This window comes from Lissotriton helveticus, chromosome 5_1 (assembly GCF_964261635.1).
Source record: "Lissotriton helveticus chromosome 5_1, aLisHel1.1, whole genome shotgun sequence".
NCBI lineage: Eukaryota > Metazoa > Chordata > Amphibia > Caudata > Salamandridae > Lissotriton > Lissotriton helveticus.
Genome location: NC_136065.1, coordinates 133,664,345 through 133,681,150, shown reverse-complemented (window position 1 = coordinate 133,681,150; position 16,806 = coordinate 133,664,345). Strand labels below are relative to the sequence as shown.

The following is a 16,806-nucleotide window of genomic DNA, read 5'->3' as shown; positions in this document are numbered from 1 at the left end:
GAAAGCTAACAGTTGCGTCTCTGTTTTTTTGAGGTCGAGGGGGAGGGAGTTCCATAGTTTGGTGGTACAGCTCACAAATCTCCTCCCAAGCCAAGAATTTTTTTTTGATTTAGCGACTACTGGGTCGAAGGTTGCGGCAGAGCGGAGCGATTTATATAGGATGTACCAGTGAAAGCTTTGTCCGAGATATTCGGGGCCTATGCTATGGAGTGCCTTAAAGGTGATACAAGTCATTGAACTTATTGGCAGTAAGCCAATGGAGGTATGTCAGTGTAGAGGACACCTGCTTGTGTTTGGGAATGCCAAGAAGAAGGCGAGCCGCAGCATTTTGTAGACTGTATTTTGTTAAGATATTTTTGCTGAGTGTTTGTAAAAAGGCCATTACAGTAATAGATTATTGAAAGAATGAGTGCAGAGAGCACAGTTTTATGTAAGTTCATAGAGCTTCATGATATAAAAGGAAGCTGAAGTGATGGGGTTAATATGAAAAGACAATCCCTAAAATCTTGACCTTGGCAGAGGGGTTGGGAAACGATCCAATTTCCTGTGTCCCCCAACTGGGGGACCAGACCTATGCCTTGCTGCAAAACAGCAATACCTCTGTTTTGCTAGAGTTAAGTTTCAAACAGTTTAGGGACATCCATCTGCTGGTCTGGAGCATGCAATTATTGGAGCATGTGGCAGTGTCTTTCAGATCACTGGCTAAGGACACCACAATTTGGCGTAGGACTCTGCCGAAAATCCAAAGGACCTGCTTGATTTGGCCATAGACATTAAAGAGGCAGGGCTCAACAAAAAGCCCTGTGGGACACCACAGGGCAGAGTAAAAGGGGGTGAGTTCTATTCGTCAAGAACGAAAAACTGTTCCTGATCGGTGAGAAAGGATTTTACAAGGGTAAGTGCTCTCCCCAGTGATTCCAACTGCGGCAAGACAATCTAGGAGAATACCATGGTAGATCATACCAAATGCTGTCGAGAGATCTAAAAAAATCAAGGCAGCATTACCTCCTGTATCATCAGTATGTCGGATTTGTTTGATGCAGTGATCAAAGCAAGCTTGGGGCTATGGTGGCTTCTGAAGCCAAACTGGGTGGGGTCTAAGAAGCCATTGTCTCAAAGAAAGTTGTTAGCTCAGAGTTATTAGATTTTCAATGATTTTTGCAAGGAGTGGAAGACGCAAAATGGGGCGATAGTTGTTGGGTCAGTGGTATCGAGATTAGGCTTTATGAGGAGAGGAAGGATGGAGGCTAACTCCCACTCTGTGGGGAAATACCCTGCGCTGAACATCTGGTTAAAGATGTCTGTAAGATGCACAGAGACCGTCTCGGGCACTAGATGTAAGATTTTAGGAGTGGGAAATCGACTTTATTTGGTTAGGTAAGTTTATGACTTGCACTTGAGAGAGCGATGAAAAGGTGGATAATGTGGCAGAGAGATCATTTACTGGTGGTACAATGTGAGAAACAGGATGGGTACCAACCAGGCATGCTAAAAGATCGATTGGGAGCCCAGAAGAGGTGGAAAAGGCAGATGAACCTGTGTCACCTAATGGATTGGCCTCATTGAATCCCAAAGTCCCTGATTAGCGGAAAAAATGTTGAAAACTGCATTCACTTTGTCTTGAAAGAAGGAAGCTAGAGAGTTACACAAAAGTTGACCAGTCTCGTAATTTTCATTTTCTGGAATTTTAGTACATTTTTTTACTGTGGCAAACAGTTCCTTCAAAGAGTTTTTTTGATTGCTCGATTTTGCGAGGGAAGAAGAGAGATTTTTTCCCCTCAATATCATGTCTTTATAGGTTAAGAAGCAGTGCTTATAATTTTCTTTTTCAGCGTTGCCATAATTGAGCGTACATTTTTTTTCGAGTCAACGACAATAATGGTTACTGTTCATTTGTGCAAACCTAGAAACCTCGGAAAAGATTTGTCTCAGTGTCAATGGTACATACTAATGAACTAAGGGCCGTTATATAATGATGAGGTGGCAGAGGCTAGCTAACATGTATGAAGGGATTTATTGACAGTCATTGGGAGCTCCAACTAGAGTAGGACCCTGAAGGGATATTCCAATTATAAGTTGCTGATAGATATATTTTAATAAAGAAAGCATTGAAGGTTATAGATTCAATAAGTTATGTACTCCTATTGATGTGGTATCATTTACATTTGTACTTATATATGTCTACAAACAAGATTTCATCCTGGCTAATCTACAATACTTGTTCTCCAGTTTTCTTCATGAGGTACATCAGAGCAAACATTCCTCTTTTCTCAGTTTACTAGACATTTCTCTATACCATTCGGAACTATCTTTCTTCATTTCTGCTTTTGACATTCTTGGGGCCTGTTTCAATCTGCCTGTCTTTCTGGGCTCAGATACTAAGCATTCTGGAGAGTTTTTTTCTGTCCCTTACCCATCTTAACTGTGGCATCTCTGAAGGCTCTTTTTAGGTTCTTTGTATTTTTTACTTCCTATACTATTACATTATGAAATATCATTCCTTTCTTTAGATACAAGTTCCTTTTCTGTTATCGTCAACCCCCAACTTTTCCTTACATTTAGCACCTTCTGTTCATCTTATAAGGCTCAATTCTCAGCAGTTTTATTGCTGTTGAGGTTCAAGTGGCCTCTTACTTTCTCTAACTCTCTTCCTTTTATTGTTCCTCTTGAGAGTTTTTTTCTGTTATCTTAACTTCTCTTTCAGTTCATTTTTTGGCTTGGATTCTAAATATTTACTTAACATTACTGATCAAATGTCTTCTCTTTAAACTTTTATGTTTTCCTCTTTTCAACATCTGGAAAAACATGTCACTGCTGTCTTCTTTGAAGCTATTACTCTCTTCACTTCTCACTTTATATTTTTCTGAATTATTATGTTCAACAATAATGAGCACTCCTCTTATCTTGTCTAACTTCGCTGTCCATCTTTGCTACTTCAATTCAAGGCCCAGTTCCTTTGTCTTAAGTTTGCTTCCTTCGTCTTATGTTTTAATGTTTCATTTCTTAGCATACCTTATTAATATTCTGTTTGGCCAAAACTTTGGAATAAGTTGTTAGTTCAAATCAGGAGGAGGTGTTCATCCTATCTGAATTTAGTTTGTTGAATTATCCAAGAAACCTTGATCAGAAGAATGATCAAATATCACTGTTGTTTCATGTCCTTTTTTGTAACTTTTCAGTCTGTCATTTACTGTGCATTGGATAAAAGTATTCAAATAAATAAATAGAGCCTCCTATTAAATATAAAACAAATGATCAGGTACTCACCTGTGTTCGCATGTCAGGAGGCTGTAAGAAAAAAGAATATAATATTATAATTTATATGGCGAGTTCCTGACATAGACCTTTACTATTTACAAACTTCACAAAGGAAACTTTCTGTTTTGAACTTGTGTCTTATTTTGAAGTACGCCCCTGTCGCACCAATAGCTGAACCAACACATGGTTGCAAAAGCCCCGGATGAGTAGTACTCAAGCCATGTTTTTAAACATGATGAAAAGCTACTCAACTAGTTTACATTTTGCCTAAAATCTGAAATTGTCTTCATACCAGGAACAACACTTTGAAACATTTTTTTCCCCTTGCAGGCAGATTTTCTCCTGTGGGAACTGAATGGCATAGTTAACACAGAGAGGTGGCGTTACCCCTGCACACGGTTATGGACACGATAGGATCATGTTTAAAACTTTATTGTGGCTTTACTATCAGTTCAATTGAAATAAACAGACCCTCACCAGAGTACAGGGAGCCTTAGTCTTCACTGACTGCTTCTACAACTAAAATGGCTAACAAACTACTAATTGCCTTGCCAGTCAGCTCTGCCAGTAAGGCGACTGGCACCTCTCTATTACTAGCATTAAATTGAGCTAAAACCATATTAAGAAAGAGAACAATAAATCGTTTTTAAGAACCTTCTCCTTAATATATGCGACCTCCTAAGCATCACAATTTGTTCCATCAAACATTTACACATTAATCACACGTCCACCTAATTAACTAGATTGAACATTATTTAGGTAGGATCCATCCTTCTGATTTTGGCTCTAATAATATAGAAATGCAAGGTTCCTTATTCACAATTTATGATAATCCTATATTAAGGCACAGAACATTTAGGCATGGTGGCAATGAAAAAAAGGCAAACATTTTCAGTGGACATACTGGGCCCGATTCACAGAACTAACTTAAGACAAAATCCTAAACTTACTACCATTTTGGTATTCACAGAAGGCACAAACTCATTTGGTATTCACAGAAGGCACTTACTCATTTTGGTATTCACATTGATGAGTAAGTGCCTTCTGTGAATACTAAAATGAGTAACTTACTCATTTTGAGTAACTTAATCATTTTGGTATGCACAGAATACCAAAATGAGTAAGGGCCAGATGTAGGTAAATACTATTTACCGATTCTTAAATACCGAATTTTACCGATTCGGTATTTAAGAATAGGTAAATAGTATGTAGGTAATTATTCGGTAAATTTTACAGAATCTGTAAGATTCGGTATTTAAGAATCGGTATTTACCGATTCGATAATTCCCAATCATTCTTATGGGCCTGGAGGCCCATAGGAATTAATGGGAATGATCGAATCGGTAAATACTGATTCGGTAATTTGGGGAACGCATTCAAGGGTGGCAGGGTGTCACATTGAAACCCTGTTGCACCCCTGAATCATGCATGTGTGCACATGTGGCACACATACATGCCGTAATGTCTGCCACATGGCACAGTTAAAAAAGCACAAATTTGCTTTTTTAAAGGTTTTCGATATTTACCACCAACTTGTAGTTGGTGGTAAATAACGAATCCTGAATGCAAGAAGGCACTCACTTGAGTGCCTCCTACATAGCTTTTTGGATTCCCAAACCGTAAATACCGGTCTGTAACGGCGTAAATTCGGTAATTTCGGCCATTACCGACCGGTATTGGACTTCCTCCATCTGGCCCCAAGTGCCTTTTGTGAATACCTAAGTGAGTAAGTGCCTTCTGTGAATACCAAAATAGTTGTAAGTTTAGGATTTTGTCTTAAGTTAGTTCTGTGAATCGGGCCCATTGAGTTTTACGGGGTTATTTTAAGCCTCAATGATGTAGGCACTGTAAAGGTTTATTATTAAATCGAGAGGTAGAATTTGTTATTTGTTTAACTGTTGCCTGTTTTGTTGACTACATTTGTCAATGTTGTTTAGATCCACTTTGGAAAAAAGAGAAATTAATGCAAAGATAAATGTAGGAGTTTTAAAGGCAAGAAAGCTACAAACGAATCTAGTATACATGAGGCTTGACATTCCCAGAGTGATGTTGGTCCTTTGTCAGCTTTTGAACCCTAAGTACCAACTGCCAGTGGCATGGTACAGGAGGCATGGGAATTCTAGGTCTAGAATTATAGTTTCCATTTCGTATTGCAGACCCTATCTCATGCAATTCAAATTTTTCATGCCTCGAATGGAGAATACTGTGCACTTCCAGATTTACTGAGCTCGTTCATGCATACCATTCTAGACTTCCAGTAGGTGAAATTTGTGAGCAAAAATACAAATGGTGCTACCAGATGGAATCCCACACCCTGCCAACTTGTGCGGGGTGGTGACATTCGTATCTGGGCATTTAGACAGCTGCGGCCCATACAGAGTAGTGGGGCGGTGGTGCGGGGTGGGGGGGGGGAGGGGATTGAAAGACGACGAGAGAAAATAATTATTTATTTAGTTTTTCCCTTGTCGTCATCTGTTGAAATCATGCCACAGGCATGACATCATCTTAGAACCATCTAAGGCATCATAAGGATGCAAAATTCTAATGAGAGAAGCATGTGAGTAAAGATAAAGTGATGAACCACATAACATATAAATATAACAAAATCCTTCCCCCAACCCGGCCCCACCTCCAAAACGCTCTTACCTGCACGGGCCGAGGCTGCATTTAGAAAATAGCCTGAACAATGAAACATTGAGTAAATGTTCTTATGGGTAGGAGTTCATTATCTACTTTAAGCTATATTTTGAGAACTCACATGAAGATTGTGGCATTTTATCAAATAACTTGCTTTAACTTTCGTACCTCGTTCTTCATGCAAAGACAGCTACTGCGGTTTTGACCATGCAAAAACGTCTTCGAGGGGAGGAAACCACTTCTGTGTTTGCATTTACCAGTATGGTTCAGGAGCACTATAAGACGATGCTCATGTCCACCTTCCATCCAATACTATATGAGTTTGGGATAAGTGATGTCACATGCTGAAATCTTCTGCTACCAGTTCCTTATTTCCTTTAACATGGTCTAGGTGATGTTGGCTCTTTTGTTATCTATATCTCACTACTGCTACAACATAATGTAAGGAACTAAAGAGCTGCCATAGAATGTGAAACATTAGGGTCGAAACAGAAGCTCCTTTCTATTTGGTGGTTTCTCATAATTCCAATCAAACCACAGCCAGAAGAAGAAAATTAAGTGATCCTTGATTTACAGAAGCAGGGGTCAGCAGGCTTCGGTGTGGATAATTACATGGGGTCGAACACCACGAACAAAAAGAGTTATCTTCTCAGATCAATCTATAAACAGATATGTATTTACTTTGTTGTTGTAAGGAGCTCCATACAACCATGTGATAACTTGAGGGTGCTTGAATTGAGAAACAGAAGAGAATACGGTCTAAATATTGATGCCCGAGAGACAGTCAGCCAGCAAAGGGAAGGTATCTGCTGGCATTAGCTCTGTTCCAATGCAATGAGGTGCCACGTTAAGCCTTAGATGGTTTAGTGAAGGCACCTGGAATATTGAGGGCATTTTCTGTCCTTCAGTTTTTATACTTACATCCAATGTAGAAAACATATGAGACTGTGTCCTATAAATCCCAATTGGAATTTCTGCGCTGGATGAGCACAGCTTCTGGAACAGTCTACCATATGTCCGAATCCAGAGGTCATCTTCGTTGATTTTCATCTGAACAAAAACAAAATAAAAAAATATGAGAAAAATAAATACAATGAGACTTAAAAAAAATTGTGTTATGCAACACAGTCTTTACCCATCCATGTAACCATTCAAACTCATCGACCACAAATCGCATATCAATCTCTCAGGCTCGCCATCCATCCATCCATCCATCCATCCATCCATCCATCCATCCATCCATCACACCTCAGTAATTCTATTTCTGAATCCCACCCGCAGGCCATTTTCTGCATATGAATCATGCCCTCTAGACTGGCTGCAGACTTCCTGCTTAAACCAACCAAACACTCTGCCAATGAAATAATTTCAGGTCGCAAGTCAAAATGCAAAGCCAAGGTAAACAACATATATTTGAACAAACTATACAGAAAAACAGGAATGTGTTTAGACTATTACACTAGGGTGGTAGCGCTTGTCCCTAGGTACATGTTATACAGAATAAATATATCAGCCAAACAGGAAAACAATTCAGGGCCATATTTAGAGTTTGGTGGATGGCATATTCCATCAGAAACATGGTGGATATCTCATCTGCCTTATTACAAGTGCCATAGGGAATACTGCACTTGTCATATGGTGGACGTCCACCACATTTAAGAAAGAATATCTTGTCTGTCAAACTCTAAGCAGGGTCCTAGGACCTTTAGAAGGGGGGAATGCAGACATTAACTTATGAGTTGGAGGGTTGTGTTTCCCATGGTGTTTTGTTACAATGGGAGAACCAGGCAGGAGTTTACGGGTAGCGGGTCCTTATGGCAAGCAACCAAGATGCTAAAATCCAGGCTTCCTGTGCTTCTTTCATTCCAGAGCTGGATATGTTGGTCATCGCAGTGCAAGAGGGTGAGCCTTTCAAGCTCTCCAAAGATTGGCAATGTGAGAGAGTCCTTGATTGGCTAGGACAACATGTTGACCTGAAGTATACAAAATGCTTAAATTAATCTCAACCACTGTTAATTACTCAGGCCACATCTCCAGTATCGATATTGCGCACAATATGCCATCTCAGCTTGGACCCAGAAATATGCAAACCAGTCTTGACCCTGCTCCAATAGGAACACTCCAGCCCAAACTGCCAGAACAGGTTCTCCCGGAACCAGAGCACAGGCAACCGAAAGATGGAGTTTGCCATGATTGTAGCTCTCCAGTCAGATATTGCTTGGTTTGAGTCGCACGGTGAGCACAGGACCCATGTCTGGCCATACGCCTTGCACCTAGGGCATTGCACTTAAGTAGACAAAAAATGTATGGGCGGAATACTTGAAATAATCTCCACTGCTAACTACTCAGGTCATCACGCTGTTATGCACACCATGCCACTTCAATTTGGACCTAGCCATTTGCAAATCAGTCTTGACCCTGCTCCAATAGGAACAGTCCAGCCTGAACTGCCATCCCAGGTCCTCCCTGAATTGGAACACAATTGAGGATGGGTTTCACCTTAATTGGGCCGATTCAGTTTGGCGTAGCTTGGTTACAGTAGCACAGTGAGCACAGGATCTTTATCCGGCCATGCCATTAACATTTAGGGCATGTAGAATGCTTGGATTAATCTCAAATGCAAAAAACAACAATTGTTGGACAGAATGCAGACCAATGTCATACATTTACCCCTGTACAGACATATGGGCCTAAATCCATCATTTTTCTGCTCACCATGCCATTCCAGTTTGGACCCAGCCAGATGCAAATCAGTCTTGACCCTGTGGCCAATGGGATTGATCTCAGTCACTGTTAATTACTCAGGCCACATCCCAGTTCATCATTATTTTTGCCATACCATGCCACCTCAGTTTTTGACCCAGTCATATGGAAATCAGTGTTGAATTTGCTCCAATAGGAAAAGAACAGCCCAAATGGCTGACACTAATTAGATTGCAACTGCTCTGGGTTTGCCTGTGTTCCCACCCGGAAGGGACCTGGCCTGGCAGCTAGGGCTGGACTGTTTCAATTGCAGAAGGATAAAAACAGATTTTCATCAGGTGAGTCTCCCTCTAGAATGGCATAGTGGGTGAAAAAGTCTTGAATCACGCCCAAACGATTGGCAGTGGCTGACATAATTCAAGCATTCCATGTATCACATTGTTGTTTTTGCCATTGGCACCCAAAAGTGGGTCCAGTTCTCCCTGAGCCCTAGAACTCAAGCTATAGATCTCTGATAAGACCTAAGTAGGGCAACACCATTCTAGGGATGCTCATATTCCCATATGGAAGGCACCTTGCTTTGCAGTTCAGGCTGAACTGTTCCAACTGCAGCAGGACCAAGACTGATTTGCATAAGGTGGGTCTCTGTCTAGAATGGCCCAGTGGGTGAAAAATTGTGCTCTGGAATGCACCTCTATGCAATTGCAAGTGGCTGAGATTAAATCAAGCATTCCTTCCATCACTTTGTTGCTTATACAGGGGACTGTATGCTGGGACACTTGCAGGGCTTTTCGTGGTGATCTTCACAGAAGTGGCACTACCAAAAATGGTGCAATTCACATCAGGGTTCATTCAGCCTTCCAATTTCCTCATGATAGGGTAGTAGTATGCAGATGACTATGACTGCATTTCCATTATCTTATGGATGAAGCCTTGGTCTAGCCCTCCTCTAAATGAGGCGCTATAACTGGTACCTAAAGGCAATATTCAGAGCTTAGTGGATGTGAGACATCTGTCAAAAAGCAGAGGCTATCCCATCCTCTATGCGCTTGAAATAGGACACAACTGCTTTCTTTTTGGCATATGTCCCACATCTGTCAAACTCGAATTATTATTGCCTTATAGCATGTCAATAATTCTGAGAGATTCACGCAAATTAAATCTTTACTTATTACAGCAACTTGCAGATTTGAGTGTTGTTGGACTTGGCCCTTTTGGCAGGTTCACCCCGAAACTTTTTGTTTTTGCCTAGCCTGTTTCTGTAACCTGGTGTTGGTGATTTTAGGCCTCTGCGCACTTTTTCACTGTGGACAGTGTAAAGTGTGTGAGCTCTCTGTGTATGTGTGGTGAGTGGCCTGCCCTCCCGTAGGAATACATGGGGAATATGTGTATCCATGGTAGTTCCTGATGTGTGGGAAATGCAGGGTCGAGTTTGGTATGTGCAAACTCGTGTGATTAAATGCTGCGCGTTGATGTGCGCGGATTTATTGTGTCTGATGTGCAAGTGCCACTTCTAGAAGTTGGCACGTCTGTGCAGTGAATGTGAATTGGCTGTCTGGCTAGTGATTGGCTGGAGCTGGCTGGTGTGCCTGGCTCCAGGAGTCAGGATGGGTCTGCCCCGGTGATGAATGGAGAGATCTGCATGCTGATGGGAGGGAGGAGTGTACCTGGGACCTGAATAGGGCTGGGCCTTCCCTCCACAATGCTGGCTCCACGCCCTGTGGTGAGTCTGATGTCCCTAGCCTGCCCTGTGAATAGTGAGTGGGGCTTAGCACAACAAAGTGCTCAAGACCAGTTGTAACTGGTTCTCCTCCCGCCCTGCAGCCTGTGACAAAAGATTTAGGTGTATAAAAGAGGGGTTGTGACCCCATGAAAATGTTCTTGTTTTCTAACTTGAAACTATCAGGGGCGTGCTGCTGGTGGGGCCCAGGGGAAGGCTTGCCTCCCTGGGCCCTGCCCTGCCCATGGATGCTGGAGGACTTCTTTATGGCCCTTCTGCCCTTTTCACCTGGGAGGACTCTTTCTGGGACCCTGTTACCTTGCTTGTATTTCCTGGACCTTGGAAAGACTTTGGCAGCCCCTTTTGCGCCCTGGAAGCGCTGTGCTGCCTTTCTGTTATTTTTCACCCAGGAAAACCTGTAGAGCTGAGGCTGCAGCCTTTTTAGAGGGATTCCCAGTGCCTGGGGATTCCCCATGCCTTGTGTTCTTTGCGGCTGCCCACCCCGCTTATTTTGGTATTTGGGGTGCGCAGGTGCCCACCCTGCATCTTGGTGATATTGTTAATTTATGCGCGGGTGCCCACCCCGTGACTTTGGCTAGTTAAATGGGTGCCCACCCCGCATTGCAGAAATATTCCTCCTTTAGAGGGAGCCTACCCCTCATTTTGGCCCCCGGAGTTCACCGCCGCGGCCCGCAGCAAAAACAGGAAGTCAGGCACCATAGTGCCTGACGGTGTGCGAGACTTCTGATTTGGAAGGGAAGTCCCGCCCGCCGCCGCGCTGGGATTGGAGAAGCCCCGCGAGTCAGGGAAGCCGTACCGGGTGGGATCCCTTGTGTGGGGAGAGACGGAGCATGACGGTGAAGCCCGGGTCCCAGGAGGGGGCCCGGTGGAGAAGGGTGAAGCGTCTGTCAGGGCAGGGACCCCGTGTACTGAAGGGAGCCCCGCCTGCGGTCGCCTGTGAAACCCCGGGTCCCAGGAGGGGGCCCGGAGCAGGAGGAGGTGCTTCCACGCTGGTGCCATGGTGATCACCTCAGCAAGCCCAGCAGCGGGATTTCCGCGGAGGGGGGCGAGAGGCACAATGCCGGTGCCTGCCCCCCGCCGCCTCCAAGAGAAGAGTCCCGCATCAGAAGAGCCCCGGTGAGTCCAGGGCTCTTGGGGGCCAGTGCCTGATCGAGGCACAGTATGGTGGTGGCGGCGGCGGCATGTAGAGCGGCCCCAGATGGCAGCGGGCCGCTCCAACTTCGTGGGCCAGTGTATTCGAAGCACCAGTGCGCTTCACGTTTATGGGCATTGTTTTCTAGCTGCCCCACTTTTGAAGGGGCCAGCTGCAACATCATGGGGCTAATTATTTTGAGAGCCCGCGCTGCTCCAGTGCTTGGGAGCATGTTCATTTTTAGAGCCCAGATGGCTCTAACACTTCGCACTAATTATAGACAGAGCTAGATTGCTCCCACTCTCGCCCTTGGGGCATAACTGTTTGCCTGAGCCCATGAGGGGCCAGAGAGGCCTGGGTCTCCCCCTGTAGGATGTCACAGTGTTTGGGCGCAAAAGTTACTTTGGGAGCTAGTATGCTCCAGGGGACATGTTGATCTTTAAGAGTCTGATGGCTCCACAGTTTGACACCCCCCCCCCTATTTCCAGAGCCTAGATGGCTCCAACGTTTTGGCGCAAATTGTTCTAAAGGGCCAGTAAAAGCCCATGTCGCATTTGTGACTTTTACAGCTGGCCTGCAAGTAGTGGGCAGCTGCACCGTTTAGGTTTTCCTTTCAGGGGACTTGTTCTTTGTGAACCCGGGAGTGAGTCGCACTCCCTTTGCCCTACCTTGGCCGTCCACAGCTGCACAGCACTTAGTGCCAGCTGCAGCGTTTAGGCCCTGTGCTTGTCCTCAGTTGCCCAGCAAGTAGTGGGCAGCTGCAACGTTTAGGTTTGTGCCGGTGGCGTACCCCTGACTGGTACTGCGTTGGCAGCGTGCCCTGACATTCTGGACACAGGGCATTTGAGCACCTTCTTGAGATGGCAAGTTGGCCAGGGGCGCTGGTTTATGGATAAGGCGCAAGACCCTAAATGTGATTAATGTGCTCTAAATGTGGCGCAAGGTGATTGCCTACTGTATTTATACTGGTTAGGCCTAATGTGATTTATGCGTAATGCGCAATGCCTTTATGCCTGTGATACCTCTAAATGTGTTTTCATGCTTAGGAGGTTGTTTTGCCTAGTATAGTTTATACTAGTGAGTTCATGTGTCCCTGCGTGATCTATGCCTATGGTGATTAGTATTGCGAAGTGTGTACCTACCTTTTAACAGTAGTTACTGGTTGTGTTCTACAATTGTTATTGTGTGCTACAGTTATTCTAAGTGCTATTTCTACTAAGTGCTGATTCTGACAGTGGCCCACGTGGCCCTGTTCTGGTGTAAATAATCCCTTGTGAGGATTGCCCGTGCCAGTTGGCACCATGTATATTGTGTGATGACTATCTGATTTGTTTTGACAATACAAAAGTTATTTTGATATAACCGTGTGTGGAGTTCCTTTTGTAGTGTGCCTGGGTTGTTGTTGCTGTGTGAGTGCCAAATGCTTTACACATTGCCTCCGGGATAAGCCTGTCTGCTCGCGACAAGCTACCAAGGGGGTGAGCAGAGGTTATCTTTGGCGTGTAACTCCCTTGCCCTTACTAAAGTGGTGGTTTCTGTCTGGCTTTGGCGCAAGCCTTAGCCAACCAGAAATCCCAGTTCTAACAAGTGTCAATTAAATCTGTGTATTTATGTCTACATGAAATATAGGTTTCTTAATTTCCAACATAAACTTTAATGCCTGATTCTCATAATTTATAATTAAAACACAGTAGTTATCACAAAACATTCCTTACACTAGGGTGTGCATCCTTAGCTTTCTGCAGTGCTCTGAAATGCTGAGAAGGCACATCAGTATCATTATCTGCATACAACATTTTATTTCAAACAAAATTGGCACTACCCTAATAGTTTAAAAAATACAAAAAAGCAATAATTTGTGTATTAAGACAGGAAGGTTTTTCCTCTGCTTTAAAATGAGGGACACTGAAGTGACCTACAATATAAAAAAACATATTGGTTTGAAACATTGATGTTTTGTATTGATTTGTACATGGGACTGCACATTTGTGTCAGATTTACACATGTAGAAACTGTCCATCCAAATTCACTGGCCCTGATCTACAACAATTTCTTACATGAGTTTATGTACTAGTTTTCGGAAATTCAGCGGTATGCATTGACTAAGTCAAAAGTACCTCCCAGCTACTACAAAAACCACATATGTGAATCGCGCACTGAATGCGTACATTGCATGCGTCCGAGCATTCATTGAAGGCAAAAATTGGCTTTAACTCCCAGCAGTAGTTTAGGGCTTGTTTATCAGTTCTTGAAAAGTCTGAAATTTACTTCAACCAGAGTGCATTTCGCAGTGGCGGCTCCTCCGTTAATGCGGAGGAGCGTCGCTCCACTGCTCTCTGAGCCGCTAAAAAAAGGAAAAAAATAAAATGATAATAAGTCAATGTTATTATCATATTATTTTTCTGTACTTGCTCAGTTCTAGGTGCGGGCAGGGCTGGGCTGTGCAGAGCAGGAGGAGGAGTGGTAAGCACTCTCTAAGTGACCGGCCAACTTGGGCCAGCCAAACAGTCAGGCACACTTTGCATGTTCTCCAGCCGGCTGTATTTAAAAACCTGGGTGGAGAACATGCGCAGGATCATAGGGGCCGATTCACAGAACTAACTTAAGACAAAATCCTAAACTTACTACTTTTGGTATTCACAGAAGTTAGGATTTTGTCTTAAGTTTGTTTTAAGACAGACTTAAGACAAAATCCTAACTTAAGTCTGTCTTAAGTCTGTGTTGAGTTAATTGAAGACAAACTTAAGACAAAATAATACCTTCTGTGAATACCAAAAGTAGTAATTTTAGGATTTTGTCTTGAGTTAGTTCTGTGAATCGGGCCCACAGTCCCTGTCTGAGCGCTGAACCATGGTGCTTAGACTAATTATGACACTGCAGTCATGGTGACAGCAGCGTAGTGATTGACTTAGGGGAGCCTGTCTGCTTCCTGCTTCGGACCAGGAGTCAGAAAAGACAAGGGGCCAGATGTAGGTAATCCCAGATTACCGATTCTTAAATACCGAATCATACCGATTCGGTATTTAAGAACTGGCAATCGGGATGTAGGTAATTTTACCGATTTAATTACCGAATCGGTATGATTCGGTAATTACCGAATCGGTATTTACCGATTCGGTAATTGCCATTCATTCCTATGGGCCTGGAGGCCCATAGGAATGAATGTCAATTACAGAATCGGTAAATACCGATTCGGTAATTGGGGGACACATTGAAGGGTGGCAGGGTGTCACTTTGACACCCTGTTGCACCCCTCAATTCTGCATGGGTGCACATGTTGCAGACAAATATGCCCTTAGGGCATGTATGTCTGCAACATGGCACTGTTTAAAAAGCAAAAGAAATGCTTTTTAAAGGGTTTTCATTACTTACCACCAACTTCTAGTTGGTGGTAAATAACGAATTCTTAAACCCCTGTAGCACTGATTACAGTGCTATCTACATGTCAAAATACAGATTCGGTAATTTTACCGATTCGGTATTTTACTGATTCGGTAAAATTACCGAATCTGTATTTTAACATGCCCCTACATCCCACACTCCAAATAACGGTCGGTAACGGCTTTAATCGGTAAGTGATTTATATATTTTAATTCCTTCTTTCTACCCCCTCACACTGCCCCCGCCTCACCAACCCATTCGGTAGCAGCCGCCACTAGGCATTTGTAACTATCTTCCCAGGCCCTTGTGAAACGGGCTAAGTGATGTCCCAGGGCTACCAAATACTTTCAGGGAAGACGCCGACCCAAATGAGGTTAGCTGCTTCTGCACTCATTTCGATTCTTATCACCATCAAATTAACCCGATTTCACTGTGTGATCTATGACTTAAAATCCTTCAGTCTTGATTCAGATCTCGGGACCATTTAATTCATTAATACAGCTTTGCAGACCAGCCTTCATATGTATTAAAGGGCATGTGGAATAAAAATGTGAATATCAACACGTGTACACATATTGCGGTAGTTTAACCTCACCTTACTACAAGTATTTACCAATTACCGCTTAGATAAAAATGCCAGGTAAGAATAGCTGTGCGAAGATTAAAATAAAAAAATTAAAAAAATCCTTGGAACCAGTTTTGCAATGTTTCAGTTTCACATTGCATATTTTCTTTAAATAGATCGAAAAATCGATTTCGAAACAACAAATAATCAAAGGAAGCCAACACTAATTTTCCTCTGAATAGCTTGAAAGCATGGCTTGGCCTTCTCTCATTTTTTCTTCTTTGCTTTCAAAACACTTGTCTTTGTGCATCACATAATTGTGGCCTTTCGGAGCCAGAGAAGTGGTTCCACTTCAATCAACCCTCCCAGATGCGTTCTGTAATTGCCTCCTGTCTGTAGCTGCAGGATGGAAGCCTCTTGGCTGAGAGCTTTCTCCACCAGACCCCTGGAGTTTGGAGACAATGAAGAGACCAACAACACAAGACGTGGCACAGTACTCACGGCACAGAGGTATCCCGAGCCTGGCGTGGTGTCCAGTCCCAGCAAGAGTCGCGTGATGGTGATCATGTAGTCTTTGACGAAGGACTGCGGGGAATGAAAGAGCATCAGTTACAGGCAAATGCGCCAACCCGCGTTTGGGTGAAGAAGAATTGGCGTTAAAATGTTAAGTACAGCAGAAATCAAACAGCATCAGGGCCAAGATGTGAGGTTCAAACAAAGAGGGTGACAATCGGGGGCTCACAATAAAGACATAGGACCTGATTACGAGCCCGGCAGGAGGACTGCCAAGCCCGCAGTGCGTACGTCCACCGGAATACAAATGTAATCCATGGCGTGGGGGCAGTGCTGCGGCGGTGTCACAGCGGAGGCTGTCTAACGCACATAGGCGAGCCTTAACACAGACCACCGCAGTGACAACGCTACAGCACATTCCTGCACAGTATGGGGTGCACCATGCTGTGCATTCCATACTGTGCAGGAACTGGGGTGCAATTTCAGGGGGACACAACATATACCCCCTGCATGCACCCCCAGGTAGTTGCCTCACTGCCACCCTTTTCATGGCAGGCTCACCACCATGGAATGGGAGGTGGATTGACAACTCGGAAGATGGTTGTCTGTGCCGCTGCGGCACCGCCAGCATATTTCTGCCTCAGACCGCCAACACCATGCCATGGGATCCGGGATCCCAGCGGAGGTAGTGGTCCTATGGCGCTCCCGCCCCCACACTCAGAATGTGGCACACAGTGCCGCAGTGGTGGCGGTGATGGGACCGCCACAGCGAGGTACGGCAGCCCTATGGACTGACGTACTCATATTCAGACCCATAATACTTCTGAGCACAGATCCATCCATCAAATCATTTCTAGGAAATATTAAACCAAAATG

The 16,806-nt window shown here is 43.9% G+C and overlaps 1 protein-coding gene across 1 annotated transcript in view; it reads right to left on the bottom strand.

The window, feature by feature from the left end:
- The window catches only part of KCNT1 (potassium sodium-activated channel subfamily T member 1), a 739,470-nt gene that overhangs the window by 56,292 nt on the left and 666,372 nt on the right, over positions 1–16,806 (bottom strand). The window contains exons 26-28 of the mRNA XM_078640347.1: positions 15,919–16,002; positions 6,817–6,945; positions 3,268–3,288 (exon numbers count right to left, since the gene is read on the bottom strand). Coding sequence (XP_078496473.1) covers positions 3,268–3,288; positions 6,817–6,945; positions 15,919–16,002 — 234 coding nt within the window. The remainder of the gene's footprint in view (positions 1–3,267; positions 3,289–6,816; positions 6,946–15,918; positions 16,003–16,806) is intronic.